We start from the raw sequence: 23,451 nt of genomic DNA, 5'->3' as shown, positions 1-23,451 counted from the left end.
GCGGATTGTTGTGTTTACACGTCTGCGTCAAATTCCGATCTGTGTCAGATGTGGGCACAAAACATCTGTCAGTGTAAACACAATCTTTCGTGCTAAAACTAGTTAGGATCAACGCCGAGGATCAATGTAATGGTGGATGAATTGAGATCATTTACCAGCCATATATATATATATTTAATCGGACATGAACATATTTTTCTTTTGTCATTTTCATTGGATGAGACGCGACAGGAAATGAGTGAGACGCGGAAAACGACGAGAGCGGGATTCAAACTCAGGTCACCAGCACCATTGCGCAACACGTCAGAGCACATTTACTAACCACTGAGCCTTGTCTCTGACATTTTGCATTATTTTTTATGGAAAATGTATTTTAGGCCCTGTGACGATGTCATTGCTCGCATGTTTGCGACAGACAGAGCAGGTCACGGTGTCATAAACCGCACCTGTCATAAAAATGTGAAAACGCACCGTCATTTAGTTCATCGTAACAATGTGAGAAATTTTACAGGTGCACTTCTAGAGAAAACGAGTCCAGATTTGCGAGGTGGGATATTTTCAGCAGAGGTTTTCTTTAGGAGATAGTTTGATCTGAATCATGTGCATCGCTGGCTAGCGTTCATCGACCGAAACCACGTACAGCTGCGGTTTCTAAAAAAATAATGGCTTATTTTGTTGGCAAAAACGTTGCATTTGTTGCTTGACGAGTACTATTATAAACATATACAGCGATAACAGTGTTCCTCTAGACCTTTATGTCTTTTAACTGAGAGCAAATGGAGACTTTGGCGTTTTGTTTTCATACTAATTTTTATATAAATGCTTTTGGCTATTTCTATCTATCTATAGTTTCTTAATAATAATGAAAACTAAGGCAGATGATACATGAGGAAATATTTTGACCTGACTAAACTTATTTCAAATAGTTGATTGTATGTAGCAAAAAATTGTATGTATATATATTAATAACAACTGTAGTGCTGTCAAACGATTAGTCACATACAAAATAAAAGTTTTTGTTTACATAATGTATCTGTGCATATTATGTGTGTTATTACTCTTGTGTGAGTGCAAAGATGTGCATGTACATTAAAAATATGTTATATTTATGTTAAATATATTTAGATATAATAGAAAATGTAAGAATATAAATATATACCTGTAAATAAATTTAAATATTACTAAAAAATGTACTACATGTGTGTGCGTTTATATATACATAATAAATATAGAAAAATACACATAAATGTATTACGTAAAGAAAAAATTATTTTGGATGTGATTTGACAGCATTAAACAACTACGACAGTATCTAAAGTAATACTAAAATGACCATGAATCGAAAAAAAAAAATACATTTAAGTAGAACTATTATTAAAAAATGCAATGAAAAAAATATATGAATAAAAGCACATTCATTAAAAGCTATAATAACATTTAAAATGATTAAAATCACACTGGAGTGAGTGCCAAAAGTTAAAGGACTCAGTAAGAGCTCAAACATTTTTCATCAAACTCTAATTAATTAAACCTTATTAATTATTAAGCAGGATGAGGAGAAACATCACGAAACCGATGCCCATATAAAATATGAGATGAAATATGAGATGACAGAGCAATAAAACTCTGCAAACAAACACTTGTGCTGTGCATATGTCGGAGAGAGTTTGATTTCAGCGTCAGTCATTGCTTCTTCGCTCCTCGGTGAACATGTCAAAGCGTGCGTTTGTCGGATCTGTCAGAGTAGCTGCTCACGAGCGTCCCGTCCTTCAAAGGACAAAAGTTGACACCGATCAAGCGTGCCGGAGCTAAAGAGATAATGAGACGTTTGCAGAAGCGCCGCAGGACCGGAGCCATGTGGCGAGCGGAGGTGCCGGGTTTCAGCCGCTCCATCTCCTCCGTGAAGGGCTTTATGCCGCTCTTTCTGAAGGCTGGAGGGGACGGAGGGCTCTGGAGGTACTGTGTAACAGCAGGTGCGGGATGGTTGCTCTTGAAAGGGCAGCATGCATTATTAAAGGGCCGCCACCTCTTTGGTTACTCTTGCATCTGTTATGAAATAGTGGCATGTGTTTGACTGGTCAGACGCATGCCTGTCTGGCAGAGAGAGTGAGAGCAGTCAGCCAATCAAAATAAGGAGCATTCAGGACTTATCATAACAACATACTTATTTGTGAGTTCAGGTGTCATCTGCTGTTCTCCAAATTGGCCAATGCATATTTTTCTCTATTATAGATGAAGTAGAACTCGTGGTAAGCAACTTATAGGTATTGCTGATTATGAAATGTAAATGTTTTCTACAGGGTTAGTGTTATAGTTAACTAAAATTAATTAAAAAAACAAAAAACTTTTTGTTACTTAAATCAAATGTTCACATTACAATTAATATTAACAAAACAATTTATTCCAATTTAATTTTCAATGTAATTTATTTGTAATTTATTAAGACCAATATGTATCACTTTAAAAAGCAGTTTATAACACACACTCATATCATTTATAATTACTTCGGTTTTAACAATGTGTTATTAAATATTTGAATGGGATCGAATAATTGGCAAAAAATGTTATGAAGTCCCGTTTTGAATCAAATGATTCGCAAAGACACACTTTGAAATCCTTTAAATGATAAATAAGCATAAAAGTAGCTCAACAAATACTACGTTGTGTTTTTCTACATACAGAAGACCTACTGGTCGCGCTATTTTTTTTACATTACTGTAATGACGATTATTTTTCTTCTTGCATTGTAATGAGAAATGCACTTGTCAGCATAAATCAGCTACTAAAGGATGGCAAAATCCATTTTTGGGTCAAATTGAAATGTTTGTTAGTTTAATAACAAACAAACAAAAAAAACCTTGCAAAAAAATGTGCATCCAGCGCAAAATCCTTCATAACTCAGGCGTGTTTAATTTTGGCATCAACTGTTTTCAGACACTTCTCATGATACTCTATGAAGTAAAAGCAGAAACACGTTTATAAACACAGTGAAGCTATAGAGCTATAAATGAACGTGATAGCAGCTCAGATGAGAAATGTTTGAGTTCAGGCTTCCTCTTTCTTGGCAAACGTTCTCCCTCTGCGTGCATTTCCAGGAGAAACAATTGAGATATCTCGCGTGTGATTTTTCTCTGAACTCTTGGGTTTAAGATTCATCACGCGCGTTCCATTAGCAGGTCTAACCAGCACCAGCAGATGGGCAGTGCATTATAAAGGGCAATGCATCAGGACCTCTTCTAATGAAACGTATCTCCTCAGCTAAGGGAAGCCTTTTTGAAAGCCATCCAGAGGCAACCTAAACCATCTGGTCCTCTGCCGCTGCCAGCATCGCCTACCGCTCCTTCTGTTCTCCACTGTAACGCAGCGAGAGCCGATCTGGCTCACGCATACGAATGCAATAGAGGTGAAACAGAGATCATGTGGATTCCATTGTGAAGCCCTTATTTAGAACAAAAGCTTTCAGAGCAGCGAAATTGATAAACATGGCTTTGGATTGCAATCGCGTTACAATTTAAATGAACCGAAGACTACCAGTTAGTCAGCGACTTAGCAGACGGAGGTCTAGATCTCAAAACATCACGTCTGATGATCCGGAACATAGTCAAATAGATAACCAAAAGATATATTGAAAGCAATAGTTATTTACTCAACCTCATGCCTCACGCGGCTGTTATTTGTTGAGAGGAAACTCATAGAAAATGCACAGCTACATAGTTTTGGAGTCGCACGCATGACATGCGAGGAAAACAAAAACAAGATATTACGGCCACAAATGGGGAATTCTTTTCCATGACTTCCATTATTAATTAATTCCCTTGTTTCTTCATTTAGAGCCACATTTTAGTAATTCATTCCCTCGTTTAGTATCTAATTAGTACACTAAAAAAAAAAAAAAAAAAAAAAAGATAAAGATTATTGGAGTACATTTTACTGGAAGATACTGCTTCAGGTTTTTTACTTCAAAATAAATTTTTGTAATTCAATGCATTACTTATGCCATTTTTATGCCTCCTAATATTGTTTTTCTATATATTATTCATATATAAAGTCTAATTTTAAGTCCAATCTGTTCTCAGAATTGAAATTTATATCATGTAATTTATATTTTATAATTAGACTTTATAACTCACAATAGTGAATTTATTTCTCAGAATTCATATCTCTTAATTCTGAAAAAAAGATATAAGATGTCAAATTTAGATCACATTTGTGAGATAAAACGATAAAACTGTTTTTTATTAAGTTACGGAAACGGGCTTCCATAGTTAACAGAAATAAGATAATAATTGAAGTATTAAATATTTTCTACATTCATATTTTAATATTAACATTTTATTATTTCATTGATATTTAGTAGTGCTTTTTTTTGATTGATTTATAAATAAAACAGTTATAAATAACTAAAAGCATAAACTGAAAAACAAAAATGAAAAGTATATATACACATATCAAAAACAATATATAAAGATGACAAAAACGCTCACCTAAATTAGCAATTAATTAAAAAAAATTAAAATGCGAATTATAAAAACTTTTCAAACTCTTAATAAAAACTACAATCGTATCTCTTATACTAAAATAACACCTCTTAGTAAATTAGATGGTATACCGTAGATTCAGATAAGTCTTGGTTTCTTCATGCATTGGATGTTAAGGCAGCGCTTTTCAAGCTTCGACACAGCCACAGACATTCAGAGCTCTCTTTCGGTCCTGAGGCTGATTTCTCATGATATAACCCAATGGATCATGCTGCTGTAAGACACAATATGACAAATGCCTCTCGACCATTTCAAAACATGACAGTAGGGAATAGCATCACTGGTGGTTGAGCGAAATCCTGCTCGGATGTAATAGCCAATCATTTCTCCTCATGGAGTGGGCGTAAGGCTCATCGGTCTGGAGGACAACTTCAAGCAGAGCTGATTAGAAATGAAAGTAGGCCATGTTGTCTGGCTCGCAGCAGCCCCAGTAAGACCAGAGCAAAGCCACATGGCCAGCAGACCACAAACAAAGGGTTAGTAGCTCTCCTTCCCCTCCTCCATCGCCCATCTCTGATTGGTGGATTCTCGGACCAGTTGTGCATTAACTACAGCAAAACAGCCTCGCGACCCCACCGCTGTCACAGCACATTAGACACATACACAGGAAAGAGGAACTTTCTGCGCTTTTTTCATGCCGTTTCATACTTTCTGTTCATCGGAGGACCCTGGAATATAAAATGCGTCGCAGTTTCACAAAAATGTGAAGCAGCACAACTGCTGACGGCACTGACAGTGATAGGAAATGTTTCTTGAGCGGCAAATGAAGGATCGCGTGACACTGAAGACAACAATCAATTACACAAATATATTAATATAGAAAACATTTACATTAATATAGTTCTTTCTTTTTTTTTTATCAAATAAATGCAGCCTTGGTGACCAGAAGAGACTATATTGAAATAAGTGAGAAATAACATATAATACTTTTTCTTTATTTATCATAATTATCAAAGAGTTTATATCTCACTATTCAGAATCCTGAGTTTTTTTTTTTTACATTTATGATTTTTCTTATCAGAAACTCACCATTTTTCACTTTAAATTTACATTGCAGACTTTTTTTCAGTTCAGTCCAGTTCTTGTTTTTACATCTGATTTTATCCCCCTTGAATTTTCCGTTCCGATTCATGAGATGTTTCTGTCTGAAATATTCTGTCCGTAAGCACGTGTTTGTTGGGCCACCTTTGCACAGGAAAGAAATATTGCCATGTTTTCTAAATGATGCAGAATAATGCAAAACATTATTTGTTTTATTTGCGATTGCGCGGACAAAAAAAACTCCATTGCCGGTTGTCAGAACTTTAACATGTGGCCGAATGTTTGTTCTTTCATTTTTAAAATGAAGCTGAAAGTGCATGAAAGCCTGAATGTCCTGCATGCATTCACTGTTTTTCTACAAAATGATTTTTTCCCCCTCTAAGCTGGTCATGTGTTTTCTCCTGAGTAATGTTCAGCGACACTGGATTAAAACAGTCAACCGCTGGAGATTACCCAAGCATACGCTGTAATCTGATTCCCTCTCACATGTTCATTCAGAATTCGATTGCCTGGACTCCAGCCTGTCTTGTTCGTTTTTCTCAACCTTAATGGACGCTGTACCATTGAGCCGTTGCATTATGCTTAAAAACACAGGAGTGAATGACAACGCTGCAACCCGGTCATTAGACTCTGATGGCTTGTCTAGCGAATGAAAAGCCTCTGGGTTATAGAGAGTTATAGAGTGAAACCTATCCCTCCGCTCTGTAATGACTTAACACAGCCTTTCCTGAAGGTATGACCATTACGAGGCTATTTTTAGCCTTCAAAAGCCTTAACTCGCCCAGTGAATGAAACAAAATCTGTTCTCCCTCGGGACGGAGGAACTCAATTGCTCGAGTCTGGGATGAAATTACGAGGGGGAAAAATGTGAAGATTACCGAAATGTTTTATTTTGCATCCTCCAGTTTTTTTTTTTTTTGGACGTTGCTCTTCTGGTAAATTGCTTAGTCGCCGTGTAATGCATTCGCACTGAACAGACCAATAAAATGATGAGGGTTTGACAGGTTTCATGACACCCTACTTGATAATGAAGCGCAGCTTTCTATTAAAGATCATCGTGTCAGGACTTGCCGTTCACATCTGCTCTGAAAAATGCACAAAGCCCCTGTTGGATGCGGTTATTAATCTCTATTATTAAACAGAGGTATGATTCTTGTTTCCTTAAAGAACCGGTACTCACATGATGCACATACGCCATAAATCAATATCGGCAAAGCTTTAGCCACCATATACATTGCAGCTTGATTTCATTAATGTTATGCACAAATGGTAACCAATTCTTATATGTGCATTTGTGACCATGGACCACGAGGATCAGTTTTTTTGAAACTGAGATTTAGACATCACCTGAAAGCAGAATAAATAAGCCTTTCATTGATGTATGGTTTGCTAGAATATTATAAGGCTAAAAATAATTTTGTACCATGGGTGTAGGTCTTCATTCAGAAGGTCATCAGTGAAATGCATACTTGTATTTTGATGACTGCGATGTGCCACATTGTTTTAATTATTGATGGTGGAAATAGGAATCTAATGAAATTTCCATCATCTTGAAAGGGGAACTGCGCTTAGATCAAGAGCCATTTATGTGCAGGCAAGTGCAGCAGATGTCAATAATATACTGTCATTAGCTGCATTTTGTTTGTTGCTTCGCTCTCAGTTTCACAGCGGGATAGTTTCTCAATAACAAGCGGCTCAGACAGCACTGACCGTCTTAAAATGAAAGGAACCGATAGATGAGCACATGCTGCTCCCGGTACAGTTAACTAATTGTCTTATGAAGCTGTTTTGGAAGCCGAGAGGAAGTTTGGTGACAGATTGGCATTTTAATTAGAGGCACATTAATATATCAGACAATACTTGGCCAATTTGAGATTATACTGGCATCAGATAGCTTTTTGTTGACTAACAGAAGTGTTATTTCAGTCCAATTTTTGCATATTGTGTACAGCAAGTGCTCATTGGATTTTTTTTATCAATCTTGTTCATATCAGTGTTGTTATTAACTAATAAAACAGTTTTCAGTTATTGAAATGAGATGCGATATAAATGTTATAAATATAAAATGCATTTAAAACTTACAAAACCATAAGCGAAAATGAGAAAAGTTCAAATAAATACTTTGAAATAAGCATGAAATAAGTACTATATTTTCATATCTACTATAGGTTTATTATAAACTGTAAAAGAGAAAAACATGAAATAAATAATATGTTTGAAAAATGGATGGCTCTTCTAATGGCATTAGCTGCACTTATAAAAAAATACATGAATAGTTTGATTTGAGTGAATTTATGATATTAATACTGGATTAATTGAAACAAGCCTAAACATTATTGGCCATAAACAGGAGCTATATTTGTGCGTCTGTTGCCTTGGAAATAGCTGCTCATGGACAGTACCAAGATGGCCGCGGAGTGATTGAAGTAAAATTGCTCTTTTATGCCGCGTTTGATCATAAGAAGCTGCATTATATAAGCCATCCCGCTCTCTACTAATGGCAGCTGACCATTAAACAGCACATATCCATCAACTACTAATTATCGGTTTTACATTTCCTAAAGAAAGTGCGAGTGCTGCTCATCTTGTTCTGTGTGGTCGAAGTCAGGCGATTGGTCAGTAATAGCTCGGCTGAGGTTGAAGAGTATCTGCTGCTCGTGCGTGGTTTAGTCTGTGAGTGAGTGTAGCTGGGTGACAGCTGACAGCTCTGTCCTGACTGATGGGCTCAAAGCTGAAGCCCAGGAGGAGAGGAAGAGCGTAGTGAGCTGGAAAAACACTCAGTCGATAAGGTGTCCGAGACGGTTTGTCAGGAGTTTAGGTTCCTTGACACTGTCGCCTTTGGCCTTATATGTTGGGGTCTACCTGGTGTCATGGCATGAACGCATACTTTTTAGCGGGACGCGAAATACGTACCAACAAGTACATAACACTGCAGTTACCAAAAGAAATGAACAATACACGCAGTAAAACTCTGACAGCTTTTATTCCCTTTCGCACAAATTTACAGGGTTTCGATTAATGAAGCGTAATAATTATTTGAAGAATAGCATGCTATGACTTAATGTGCTGGGATATTTAAAAACTGATGCTTTTGAACGTTACATTTCAATTGTGAACCACCGCTAAACATACTTATATCAGTGTAATAAAAACGTGTCTGGGTTCACGTATTGTTTTAGCGCCGCTCATTTCTCTTTGAAACTGCGTTTACTTTGTTTACTTGCATTAAGGCATGTAAAAACAGTGTTGCACAAAAAAAGCACAGAGGTACGTCTTTTTATGAGATCAGCTGGGGCTTTAAAGACAATTAATATTCAGGGTTTGTGTGTTTTTTGCACATTTTTAGAATTTATGCACATCTTGGCATTTCAATCTAGCATTTTTATTGTATGTAATATTCCAGATTGCATGCAGGTGAATGGAAATATGCTGCTACTGAACTGAACTGAATCAGCACTGAACTAAACTGAGCTAAATAATTACGCTTTTGTCATCTGTAGAGCTTCGTATTTAAAATGTCATGAACTTTGCGATATTGACACATTCCATCAGCATTTATCTGAACCGAGTTGGATAATGACGCTGTAAAGCTGCTTTATAGCTGAATCGAATCTTCTGATGAACTTCGCAACATCGATACTGTTATTGAACCAAACTGAATCAACATTGAACTAAACTGAGCTAAAGAATGACACCTTTGTCTTATGAAATGCTGCTTATACCTGAAATTGAACTGAACTGAATCAACGTTGAACTAAAAAGAGCTGAACAATGGCAGTTTGATTGATTTTCAATGCAAGCAGGAAGAGAAAAATAGTATAGTTAACAATAATGGATGATTTAGTTTAGTTTGCTAAAAAATTGTATTAAATATGATGAAGCATATTGTGCATGCAAAAAACATACAGAAAAACGAGTGTAGTGTGATTCACAAATGTGACCCTAGACCACAAAACCACTGTGGACTGTTTTAAATCACTGGGGTATATTTTTAGCAATAGTCAAAAATAAGATTTTTCTTTTAATGCCGAAAACCATTATGACATTAAGTATCTTCCAAGAAGATATTTTGTAAATCTCTTACTGTAAATAAATTAAAACGTAACTTTTGATTAGTAATATTCATTTGTATGACTTTGTAGGCGATATTCTCAATATTAAAATTTTTTTGCACCCTCAGATTCCAGATTTTCAAATAAGTTGTATCTAGGCCAAATATTCTCATATAAATGGAAAGCTCATTTATTCAGCTTTCAGACGACGGATAAATCTCGATTTCAGATGTTTAACACTTGTTCTAAAAGGCAGTCAAAATGCATCTTTTCTCATTAACCATCATTAAAAAGTAGCCGTGCACTCTGACTATATAGACTGCAAAAATCACAAAAATTAACAAGTGGGGTTTTTTTCGATGCCGAATGTGGCAGCTGAGAAATCGTTATTGAGAACTGCTTTAAAAAGGATGGCGTAATGTACAGTTTAAAGGTTATTTGTCGCCTGACTTCTCTGTAACATGAAGCAGGTTACTGGATACGTCTGTACTATAGACAATAACTCCAGCGCCGTTCTGCTCAAGGGTTAACGGACGGAATCTCTGGGGGCTCTTAAGTATTTAACACGGGTATCTTTCCTATCTGGAACTTGAGAGCAGTCTGGATACGCAAAGTGTTGTTGCTTTAATATACCGCGTGTTACTATTTTGACAACGAGTCAAACAATATCTACCGCATTAGCGCAGCACGCCTCTGTAATGGGAAGCACAGAGGGAAATCAAGGGTTTTCTGGTGACTGATGGAGACGTAGGAGAAAGTGAGAGAGAAGAAAATCGTTCCTTAAATGTTATCAAACATAAGACTGATGAGTGTAATTTCGAAGGTAAAGCGTCAGTCACTGGCAGCACCAAACGAAACTGCAACCAAAAGATTAACAACCAAAGATGAAGGTTTCTGAATTGGAAACTAGAGACGTTTCAGAGTTCAGCGCCAAATTTCACTTGCTATCGTCTTCTTAGACGCCATATAGAACAGTTCCATACATAGTCATTGCATTTAATAATTATTATGAAGTGTTTTAATACAATTCGCCAAAAAACGCAGACAAATGAAAAACAGCAAAAAAACGGGTTATAACAGTATTATATTGTAATGACTTTATATGATATGACTTTGCAAAAACACATTTTTCAAATGAAACAAATACTGCATATTATAACTATGAATATGATAACTGAAATGATTTAAAATACTCTGTAATTGTATTTAATACAAAACCTCTTTAAGTGTTATTTTACGTTTGCGATATTGACGATGGATCTAATAGGCGCATTATTTAGTATTTAGACTTGTTTTGAGCACAAAGCATGTGCTTTCTGCAAATATAACAGAGATTATATACTTTAAATTACAGTCACAAAAAGTACACCCCTTACCTTTGAAGGGGCGGTTCTCACACACACACACACACACAAATTCAGTCCTCACTTGCTTACCTTCATGTCGTTCCACAACTGCATGATTATCTTACTTTCCAAAAAAGTTTGAGCTGCTTCTCCTCCATACAGCGACAGTGTTCTTCATGTCTGAAAAAGAAAAAAAACCCACTTTAAAATGTCAAAAACTTAGTCCACACAACTTCTGCTCTACTGTACACTATTGCAAATGAAGTTTCCTAAAGGGTGTTTTGTGAGGCAATAGCATAAAAAAACATTTTTGGTTCCTCGAAGAACCTTTCACTGAAAATAGCCATTTTTCTTCGTTTAAATAGAATTATGATGAGTTCCATGGATGTCTTGATTATATTAAAATTAGCCTATTTTTTGTAAGACAAACCAAACAAACAAAATTTGGGGAATTCTAGCACTCGTAGGTTCTTGAGCTGTTTGTACTGAATGTTTAATATTAATGTGAAGAACAAGAACAAATTAAATCGACTTTGAATTTAATAGCTTTTTCAAGCAGGTGCGTTTAAAACATTTCAAAGGTGTTACGTATCAAACAAAGAATCTTTGTTAAGGGCCGCTTTTATTACAAGAGCTTATTGAATGGCTGTATTGTTTATCATAACGATTATGTGTTGGTGTTTATAATGCTGAATTCCCTACAGTTTTCAGTGAGCTTCACAGCTGTTTACAGGTTTTTTTTATCATTTGACCACAGATGGGATGTTTTATGCCGGTAAAAAGAAGATTCTTCCGTCTAATGCGTTTGCCGTTATTCGTTTAGCGGCTGCTTTTATCCGGTGGGATTTAACAGATGAACAAAAAACCTGTTTTGGTTAATCAATCTGCACTTGCCGCCTCTTCTGGCCTAAAAAGCAACAATAAAAGCAAACGAAAAAACTTTTAATATCATGCTACTGACACTTTGGGTCTCTATTCAGTCAGTTACTCTAAATTCATAAAGTGCACTGTTATCCATAATTGTTGCATCGCTGTTAAAAATAAAAAAAAGACTTGCGGTCAATGCGTGTGTGAAGATGTTAAATCTGCATTCACGCGCTGAAGCGGCAGTAAACGCACACCGGTGCACTAGATTAAGGATTAGAGGTGACTTTCGGTGTGGCACAGAAGGTAAGGAGATCTTCATTCAGCTCGTGTCTGTCCATCTGCCTCTGCTCTGAATGCCCAGACACACGGCAGGTACCAAGTGCTGCTGCCCGCCGTGCATCCGGACTTTATATGACAACCAGAATCATAAAGAACCAAATACTTCAAGGTGATTTCATTTCTGCGCCAAACAAGAACAAATGCAAAAATCAATTTAATGACACTAATACTGCTGAAATCAGGATTATTATTGTAAAAAAACGAACCATTTTATAGATAGATAGATAGATAGATAGATATGCATGTAACTTACAAGTAAATCGTATAATTTAAACAAAACATTTTCATTAGTTGAAATAAACATGAACTGAAATAAAATAAAATATGAAAGAAATATTTTTAGCTAGGTGACAAGGCAGCATTTCTCACTTTTGTTTAGTTGTGGTTTTTACTGTGCGTTCCAATAAATCTCAACCAAACTGCAGCTGAGTTCTTTTGGATAGGTTAAAAAATTACAAAAAAAATACAGCTAGCTATGGTGTGATAAAAAAACATGATTTTGGGGGGGAAAAAAGAAACAAAAAAACCCATAAAAACAAAAACTCTCTTCACACTCACACACACACAATTTATATATATATATATATATATATATATATATATATATATATATATATATATATATATATATATATATATATATATTTATATATATATATATATATATATATATATTTTTTTATTTATTTATTTTTCTCAATACCATTTGTTATAACATATACGTGTTAATATATTATTATTTCATTTCAAAAGAGAATATATATATATATATATATATATATATATATATATATATATATATATATATATATATATATATATATATATATATATATATATACATATCTATCTTCATCTCACTGTTGACCTCTTTCCCTCAACGTTACGTGCATCAAGACACTAGATCTGTGTGTATCGCATCTCTTTGATGACGTCTGCGGTGTGTTTTATCGATGAAACAGCGTCTGCGGTGTCTCCGTCTGGTCGTGAGATACCGGAGACCAATTTTACACACACTTTCATGTGTGAAACACCATCAACGTAATGACACTAAACATACAAGAGACGCAGTTCAGTGACATTCAGAGCACAATTATCTTTAATTGTTGCTGATGAATCATGTGAAACACAGTCTGGACCTCTGAGCGTCGATATTAGCAATAACATATAACCAAACACAAAAATATATGGAGAAATAAAAAAAAACACTTTAACTAAAATAAAAAAAAAGATAAAAATGTGAAAATATTCACTTATTCACTTTTTAATGAAAATGGAGTATCTATATAAATGTAATAAATTTAATAAAAATAAATTTTAGATACTAAAATCACAATTGTGTGTGAGCCTGACTAGAGCATATTTCTGAAATTCTGGTATATAATTTCCTAAAAATACTTTTTGCGGAGAACGGGAATGACCTCGTTTGTTTAGTTAGTGTGTTAAAGTTGTAAAAGTGCTAGTTGTAGAGCAGCAAAACAAGACCTGAGTGACCCGCGGTGGTGCCAGAAACTGTCAAACAGACGGACACTCGATCCGCGTCTGCTCCATAATTCATTAGTGAGAGCAGCATCGTAGTGTCATTAGTGACTAGAAATGCTGTGAAACACAAATGTCATGATTTTAACATTATAAATAATTCATTTGTCAGGACCTCATTTGTAAATGAGCGTTTAAATCAGAAAGGATCTGTCTGGATGCGCGTCGGATGATTTTTTACCGCAGTATTACATATAGTATTATATAATTGAAGTGCGTTTTAGTGCAAATGTTTAATAATATTTAGCTTTTTTGGCAGAAAAAAATGATAAATTATTAATATTATAAATTATATTAACGTTATAATATTTAGACTTGCAATGTTTGTGTTAATTGCATATTAAATTAAAATAAAAAAATAAAATAAAATAAGTATTTTGCAGATTAACATGGTGTTTCTATGGACTATAGCACTGCATTTAGTGTTTAATCAAGTTTTGTCGGCTTTCTCTGTAAATGCAACAATAAAATGACTAATATATTTTCTATATCTGCACGCAGCGTCCTTAACTTTACATAAAATGTAACAAATTTTGTAGAGAGACCAGAAAAATTCATGTGTCCATATTAGCGCCAGCTCTGAACAGTTGCGCTAAAGCCTGCTTCTGCAAGCTATATTTAGTCAAACAGGCAGCACGCCGCTAATGAAGACTAGCGACGGTTTCCTCCAGACAGAGGAGCGAGAGATGCTCGAACATGTGTCTGAGAGCCTCAGCGGGCGCTGCATTTGCATGTTACACAGCGAGAGTCTCTTGATCCGCGCGCAAGCGGCACGAACAGGTCTCTGTGCACGAGACTTCACGAGAGAGTCGGCGCGACCGATCACGGTCCTCGCGAAGAATGCGTTCTGGGATATTTGCAGAGGAAGTGAGCGTGGGAAAAAAAAGACGTGGGCTAAATAGGCTGTAATACGCCAAAGTCGATCATTTGTAACTTCTGTCACCACATCAAATCATAAAATGTAAACATTTTTAATGCAATAAAAATGCACTTTCGATATGCAAATGTTAAATAGTTTTGTGGAAAATTTTTACAGCTACTTTCAGTGAAGTGTTTTTCATTTTCTAGAACGTGTTTTTCGATGAAAGTAAAACTAAAATACGTACTTAATGTACTAACATTTAAAATATCTCTTTTTTATTCAAATGAGTTATGTTATTTAATATTACCTAATCAACACCAACAAATACTTTTTTTTTGAGTCAGATCAGATACTTGTGTCACCAAACGAAATTAAAAAGTATTTATTTGCTATTTTAATAGGATATATATAATTTTAGTTAAGTAAACCTACAGTTACTACAAAAAAAAAGTCGTATAATAATATATATTTTTTTTTCACTATTTGGAAATCACTGTGTGTGTTGAATCTCTAAAAACGCTCGTAACTTTTTTACGTTACAACAAATAAAGGAAAATAGTTCGATTTTGCTACGGAGTTTGCATCTGATTGAGGTTATTCAGTGAATCACAGGCCAAAAGCTGCACATTTGGTTTGGCATTCAGGCTACAGCCTCATATTTGCATAAGGAAGGTCTTAAACCGTCTTCTCATTGACAGGCCGTGATGTTCTTCGCGTTCGGAGGATTTTATATTAGATTATACTGAACATGTAGATTAAATTAGGTCTGAGCAGAGTTGCTGCAGAATCTTCCACACCTCATTTGATCCATTTCTTCTCGTCTGTGTTGTGTTGGAAGTATTAATGATACCTGCTGGAGCCGGAGACATTGATGTACTGCTCTGGATGCGGGAAACGCTTAGTCCAGCATGTTCTAGACCATCCCCGAACGATCCTGCTGACATTTAAAACATTTCAAAAATGACTTATTATAGTAAAATTATTTGACGTGGAAAACTATCAGGCAGCTCAATCAGCGCCGTTCGATTGCTGCGGTTGCATCAAGCTTAACACAAATACATTCGCGAAAATAAATTCACTAAAAAATGACATTAATAAATATTGTACAAAATGACATTCTACAAAGGTAGCATCAACATAAAATGTAATTATACACAATTGTTATTTTTTTATTGTTTAGTGCTATTTGTAAGCACAGTGTAAAAAATGCATTTTAATAATCCTCATCAAGTAATCACAAATAAATGGAAAAAAATAAGGCAAGGTCCATTTTGCAACTCTGTTTGTCTATATTATTTTAGTATCATTTTATTTTAGTTATTACTTAGAATGTTTATAAATTTTAAGTAATTTAATTGTGTGCCTTTGTGATTTTTATTGGGCTTTTTTTTATAGTTTTAGTACTTTTTTTGTTACTTTTCTTAAACATGCTATGTAGTTATTTTTTAAGATTTGGCTTTTTAGCTTTAGCTTTATTTAGTAACTAAAATAAACAACAAACACTGCCTTTGCGATGAGCTGAAACAGTTTTTTGTATTACATTTTATTTAAGCAAATAAAAATTGATTTGTGGTTTTAGCGATCGATAACAACCCCGGTTCATAAAGAATATGTTCCTGTATGTACGGTTTGCAATGCTTTATTTGTATTGTATCGTAGTGTTCACGCACAGATTGACGTTTTACCCACCGACTTCACATCTCTGCCCTAAACAATGTGTTTTTAAGACGTCACGGCAAGTTCAACCATTCAGCATCCAGGACCGATGCTATCTGTGCATTATGTCGGTGGCAATCTTTCATACAAACACCCAAACATTTTAATAATCCTTTAGTGCGGCAGATACGAGGAGCCTGGGCACTTTTGTATCCTTTCATCACTAAAGGGGCTTTGGGAGTGAACTCAATGAGCAGGAGATAAGGTTGGATTGGACTAAAAAAGAGAGAAAAGATAAGAGGAGAACACTGGCGTCCGCGTGGACAGATTCGTTGTGCCCCGGTGCCCGTCGCAGGCCGCTAAGTCCCGCCGCCGCAGAACAGGGCTAAGCCTGCGGAGAGAAGCGCAGGCTGTGACCTCTGACCTCTGACCTCCGGGTCTGATTCGGCGCATTTATCCGGGATCACACCCTCCGGCTCAGGACAGGGTCCGCTGCGTCTCTCTCTCTCTCTCCACGTCGCTTGTCTCTCGGAGAGGGTTTGATGAAAGCCTTCGCTCTCAGCTTCTCCCGCCGCCAAAGTCAAAATTGGTTCGCTTTTGGTCCGGTCCGTCTGCTTTGAACAAGACGCTGACCAAAAGCGTATCTGGGGGGAGCGGTCGAATTATGTTCTGTTGGGTTTTACGCGCAAACATTTAACCAATTAGTATATGATATTAATTCCTGCACTGACAGCAAAACAGAAGCATGCTGCTAGACAACAAATATGCTTTTTTTAATAAGTTTAGGGTTCAGTTTGTTAGCATTAGTCATTGCATTAACTATTAAGAACTAACAATGAACCCTGAGGGCTTTTTTATTATTGCTATTATTGTTTTTTTATGCATGTAAAGGTTTTTATTAGTTAATTCATGCATGTTACAGATGGATTAGTAATGTACAGGTATATGTAGAAATGAACAAACAGAATTAATGCATTTATTGCACATATTTGTTTTATAATAGTTATTGCACGAACTATTGAAAATAATAATAATTAATAACAGTTACTGAAGCGTTGTACAAGCGCTGGGATTTTAATGCCATTGAAATACTATTATGGTTTTATTATAGTTTAGATTTTAATTTGATTTTATTAAAAAAAGCTATCTAAAAAATAGGGACGATTTTAGCCTATGAATAAAAGCTTGCATTTAAATCATGTGACTTCATAAAACTATAATCTGTAAATTTATACATTCTGTCTTCCACAAAAATCAGAGCATGTGGATCTGGAACAACGTGAGTGAATAAATAGCAGCAGAATTATGCTTTTCTTGGGCGAAGCGTTTTATGAGAAGTACCTTTTTTTTTTTACATTTGTATTTCCTGCATTCACAGCTCTCATCTCTTCATGATCAGACATCAAGTAACGGCAACTCAACCAAATGAACATGAAACATCTAACGATGTCTTGACGTTTCTCCTGCAGGCTCAGACTTCCAGTGCAACACTCACATCATCCCAGTGAAGAACGAGGAAGGAGTCGTGATGATGTTCATCTTGAACTTCGATTACGTTCTAGACGAGGAGAGCAGCGACTCCATGGAGAGACTCAACCTCACGCCGCCTGCCAAATCTGAAATCCGTGAGCGCAAACTGCATTCATTATCAGGGTTTTTAATTCGTTGACTGATTGATTGTAACGTCAGATTGGTTTCTTACACAGATTTTTCTCCACTGTCTGCTCTTTCTTCAAATACTTACGCCATCTGTTTCTTCAAGGCACGCTCAGAAATCCTTCAATCAAGAGTTTTAAACCATTATCCAAACCGACCGGCCCTGAAACTTTGATTTGAAGGGGAAAAAAAGTATTAAAAAAGATTAAAGTAAAAAAAATAAAAAAAGATGCAAAGTATAGCATCTATTTTGAGCGCATGCGCTGCTGATTCCATAATACATTGTGGATGATAAAATAATAAAAAAAGATTATAGACTGTAAAAAAAAAAAAAGAATACATCTGTAAAATAACAGAAAAAATACTGGCAGCTCATTACCCATGACATTATTCATTCATTATATGGGCATTTCTGTTAACTCTGAAATTATTGAAAAATAAAAATAAATAAAAAAAAGTATACATATACATTATATATATATATATACATATATATATATATACATATATAAAGTATACATATACATTATATATATATATATATATATATATATATATATATATATATATATATATATATATATATATATATATATACATACATATACATATATGTATACATATACATATATATATATATATATATATATATATATATATATATATATATATATATATATATATTTACACAGTATACAGAATTTTTGGGAGTATATAATAAGTCCTATAATTACTTATGCCATCAATTTTACTGTTTTTATGCAAAAAATAATAATTATTTGTATATACACACACACACACACACACACAAGAAGTGACACCAAACATCACTTAAACTGATTTCTTAAATATTACGTTTAAGGGCCTTAATAATTTGTTGTATTTACAAATCAGTCGGTTCTGCAGTGAAAACTGATTATAAAACCAGTATATTTATCTTGAATTACATTATATACACAACTGTTAACTGTTAACTAATTTTCTACTTCTTTTCCCCCCAATATTATTATTCAATTAAGGCTTTTTTTTATCTATATCTATAAGGTATAAAGGTTGTACAAGTTAATTCATCTTCAGATTTTAGCAACCACTGTTGTGTTACATTAAGTGCAGTTTCTCTGTGGATCTCTGATTGACTGAACCCAAGTCAGGCATGAATCCCTTTGTAACCAACAGCAGAGCAGCTTCCCAGTGTCCTCCTTCGCAAGCCCACCTCCGCTGTGCCAAACCAGCCGTTCTAATCAGCCGCGTTCAACAGGAAGTGCTTTAACCGGCCTTCCTCAGCAGAGCGTGCTAATTAGACAGGAGCTTCTCGCTGAGACCGCTCAGATTCAGGCGGGACGCTGGCGTCTTGTGCGAGGGGCGCTTTCAGGACTGGCTTCGTATCAAACGCGCTCAGCAGCAGGGGCGGATCGCAAACAGGAGAAAATAGGGTCCCGCTTTACATCAGGTGGCCTTTACCTCTATGTACTTTATCTAGTGCACCTTAAACCTACCCGTACCGCCTAACCTTACTTGCATCTCACCTCAATAGCGGCAAAAGTGTTTTACAATACAGTATGAACACTGTACAGTGCACTGTACTTATTTTCAGACGCAAGTACATAGCAGTTAAGGCCACCTAATATAAAGTGGGACTGTTCGTAAATGCAGAACATTTCCCAAACAAGCAGTCTGCATCAGTACGTTCACGGATATCTAGTTTGAGGTCAATTTAAGAGCCCTTGATGCCAATAACTCACTTTGTTATGCGCACACTACTTAAGAGACGCGATAAATTTAGGCACATCTTAATGTGCATCATTAAAAAATGTATATTCGGTTTGCTAAGCATCATTACATAGCATCATTATTGATATATCATATGTAAAAATGTGTTTTTAGGGGAGTTGACATTAAAATAACAATTCATTATAGGTGAATATAAAATGCAACACTATTTTGTCTTAATAAATTTGTAAAAATCTAGTAAATTTAGGCATCACACCGTAATGCGCAGGATGAAAAATTATTTATAAAAATCGGAAAATTGTAATTAGCTAAATATACTGTATATATACACATTCTGGCGTTCATTTAATGACCAGGTAGCAATAAGCAATAATAAAATGAAGCACATTTACATCTAATTGTAAAAAAATGGATGCACAATTGAATATAGATAAATAAAAGAGTAATATTGGCGTATAAATTGGCGTTTTTGTGTTTAACATGCACCAGACAAAAAGTGAATTGTGGCTATATTAACCAGATTGCATAGAGAAAGAGTCTCTGGGACGCTGAAAGGGGATGATATTAAGGCATTTATCCTCTCCATCGTCTCCATATCGCCCTGTATCTGCGGGCCGGTTAGCTGTGACAGAGCAGCAGGCCGTGGGCTGTCCGTGAGGCTCGTGTGCTCCTTTACAGCTGCTCCAGCAAACACACGCCGCTCTAGGTGGAGGTTATTTATAGTGGAGAATGTTGCGGAGTGTTTGGTGTGTGTGTGTGTGTGTGTGTGTGTTTTGCTGCCTCTGGGTGTCATGGAGAGTCTGTGTCAACAAGGACTCACCGCTGAACCCTGATTGTAGGTGTTACAATGAGACCCAAACCTAGTGAAGCACCATACACTCAACCTCACTACAAAGTGTGCGTGTGTGACAGTGTCAGGACTTAAATACACATACTCATATAAGTGTCTGATTGTGAAGTACCACATTATACTCTCTTAAAAAAAAAAAAAAAATATATATATATATATATATATATATATATATATATATATATATATATATAAATGAAAATAAATAAATAAAATTAAGATTAATTTAAAATTAATTTATATTATATATAAATAAATAAATAAATAAAATTAAGTGCTACACAATATACCAGTATATATAACAGTGCCATTTAATTATTATTTTTAGAAAAAACAACTTGGTATTGACATTTAAATAAAATAAATACTAAAATTTGTAATTTTTAAAAATAAAAATAATTTCTTGCAACAAACATGTGGCAATGAAATGAAAATAAACTTTAGATGATTATAAATTACTGCACTATTTTGTCTAAAAACGTTTAAAGATAAAATAGAAACTAAAGCCGTTTTAAATTCTGCAAATACTTTCAGGCATAACAGACAAAACTAGAAAAAAATATATATTGTTTTTAACAGGTGGTTGGCACTGAATGTAGAATAAGTTGCAAGTGATTATTAAAATAATATACTAAATAAATAATAATAATAATAAAATTGCATTTTAATGCATCCTATGTAAAAATAAAAATAATAATAAAAATATTTTAATTGAAATGAAAAAATATATATAAAATAAATATATATATATATATATATATATATATATATATATATATATATATATATATATATATATATATATATACACCTCACAACATGGATAAAAACAACAATAATATACAAACTTACAATTCATTTTGAGACATATATATATATATATATATATATATATATATATATATATATATATATATATATATATATATATATATATATATATATATTTGTTATTTAAAACCGAGATGATTATAATTTATTTTTATGGTAAGTTGCCCACATCGATTTTTGCACTAAGTACAAGTAATCAAACTGATATCCACATGGCAAATGCAACCAAGAGGCATTGCAAATCAGCCCAAACCACTCAAAGTGGCATATCAAGACACATTACAGTACGTGCGTTGAAACCTGAGTGCAGTAAAATGCTTGAATGATTGGAGGGAAGATGATTCCTCCATTGCATCACGAAAAGCGGATGACAGAATTACCGTAAAGGAACTGTTCACCCACAAATGACCACTTTCATGTCATCATTTACTCACTCTCTGTTATCTTCTTCCTGTAAAACACAAAATGAGATATTAGACAGAATGTCTGAGCTGCTCAGACACTGAAAAGGGAGGGACGGCGCACTTCAAGTGATGTCTGACAGCTATACGTATACAAATTTAAGCTGTAGTATAGGTTTTAGTCAAGTACTGTAAAGAAAAGAGCTTGAACGACTCTTTTAACTGTAGATTTTAGCACGCAGAACAATATGCCATCACATCATATATGCAAACGGATATTTTTAATCCTTCACCACGAGTATGTGAAGAATCCCTTCGACACATTCAAATTTAGAATGAAGTGACTTTTGGGGCAAACAAGAAACTAATTATGCATAAACTTGCCGGTATCATAGCAACAAATGGAAGTGCTGGAATCATGGGATGGAATTCCCAGGATCCAGTGCATTCTGAAATAGAAGCTCTGTCTGAATATGAATATGTCACATGCTCTATTCCTCTGCTATGATTAGAAAACAGCAAACGCCGTGCAATTTACATGCTAATGTACATCACAATCATGCTAACCAAACAGCACATGACCTTCAAATCATGCAATCTACATATGCACTGTGACACACACACACACACACACACACACACACACACACACACACTTGCTGTCATGAATGATTTGTGTAATGTTGTATGTACCTTGACTATAATGGAATCGAGAGCCTGTGTTTATGCCTGTATTGGCCGTTTCATTTTCTGTTCAGATCAATTTACGCTTCTGGATTAAGTCTTAGTGGGAGAAAAGGAAAACCAGATATTAAATATGCACCAGCGTCCTCATAGTGTGATAATATGCATTAGAAAAGATACTAGAAATTAGATATTAGAAAACAAAAAAAGTACATGCGCGCAAAAACACAAATACAAAACAAAAAAATAAATAAAAGGATACTAGGTTGATTTCCTGTTCTTTCAAGAGCCTAATAAAAAAAATTTAAATAATCTCAAAGTATGTAATACAACCACTAAATAAAAAAAACAAAAAAACAAGCATTAAATATGATTTATATTAAAATACAAGTAAAAATGTAATTATAAAAATTTTTCTTCGGTTATTTAATTTCTGTGAAATGAGTATTAGTTTTCAACTACCCATGTACAGTATGCTTATTTTTAAGTTTTCAGTTTTTAAACAAAGCCCAGTTGTGAGCCTGGAGCACAGAAACAGTCTCTCGCTGATAATTATAGCAGTAGCTAACGAGATAATTGTATGGGTCAAAATGATCAGGGGTTTTTTTTTTATGCCAAAAATCATTAGGATATTAAGTAAAGATGTTTTGCACATTTCTTACCACAAATATATGCAGCTTCATTTTTGATTAGTAATATGCATAGCTAAGACCAAACTTTATTTGGACAACTTTAAAAGCGCTTTTCTCTTTTTTTCCCCCAGATTTTCAAAACGTTGTATCTCAGCCATATATCGTCCTATCCTAACAAACAGTACACCTATGGAAATCATTTTTATTCAGTTCATATATTCATTTTTATTCCCTGATTATTTCTGGGTAAACTACTTCACTTCGGTCCAGGCAGCATCTCCGGCAGTGTTTCAGACTGACAGAGAGAGGTTTTGTGCAGAGAGCACGATTGAGTATTAATGTCTGACAGTCACAGGAAGAAAAGGAAAGCGTCCACGACGGTTTAATATCTCATTACGCTTAATTAACCTCCGTCAGCATCACTCA

At 34.8% G+C, this 23,451-nt stretch overlaps 1 protein-coding gene across 1 annotated transcript in view; it reads left to right on the top strand.

Annotated features, from left to right (window-relative positions):
* The window catches only part of LOC122351579 (potassium voltage-gated channel subfamily H member 7-like), an 80,975-nt gene that overhangs the window by 8,941 nt on the left and 48,583 nt on the right, over window positions 1-23,451 (top strand). The window contains exon 3 of the mRNA XM_043248741.1: window positions 17,710-17,865. Within this exon, the coding sequence (XP_043104676.1) occupies window positions 17,710-17,865 (156 nt within the window). The remainder of the gene's footprint in view (window positions 1-17,709; window positions 17,866-23,451) is intronic.

This window comes from Puntigrus tetrazona, chromosome 9 (genome assembly GCF_018831695.1).
Source record: "Puntigrus tetrazona isolate hp1 chromosome 9, ASM1883169v1, whole genome shotgun sequence".
NCBI lineage: Eukaryota > Metazoa > Chordata > Actinopteri > Cypriniformes > Cyprinidae > Puntigrus > Puntigrus tetrazona.
The sequence above is the reverse complement of the archived record's forward strand: the minus strand, read 5'-3'. Positions and strand labels throughout refer to the sequence as shown.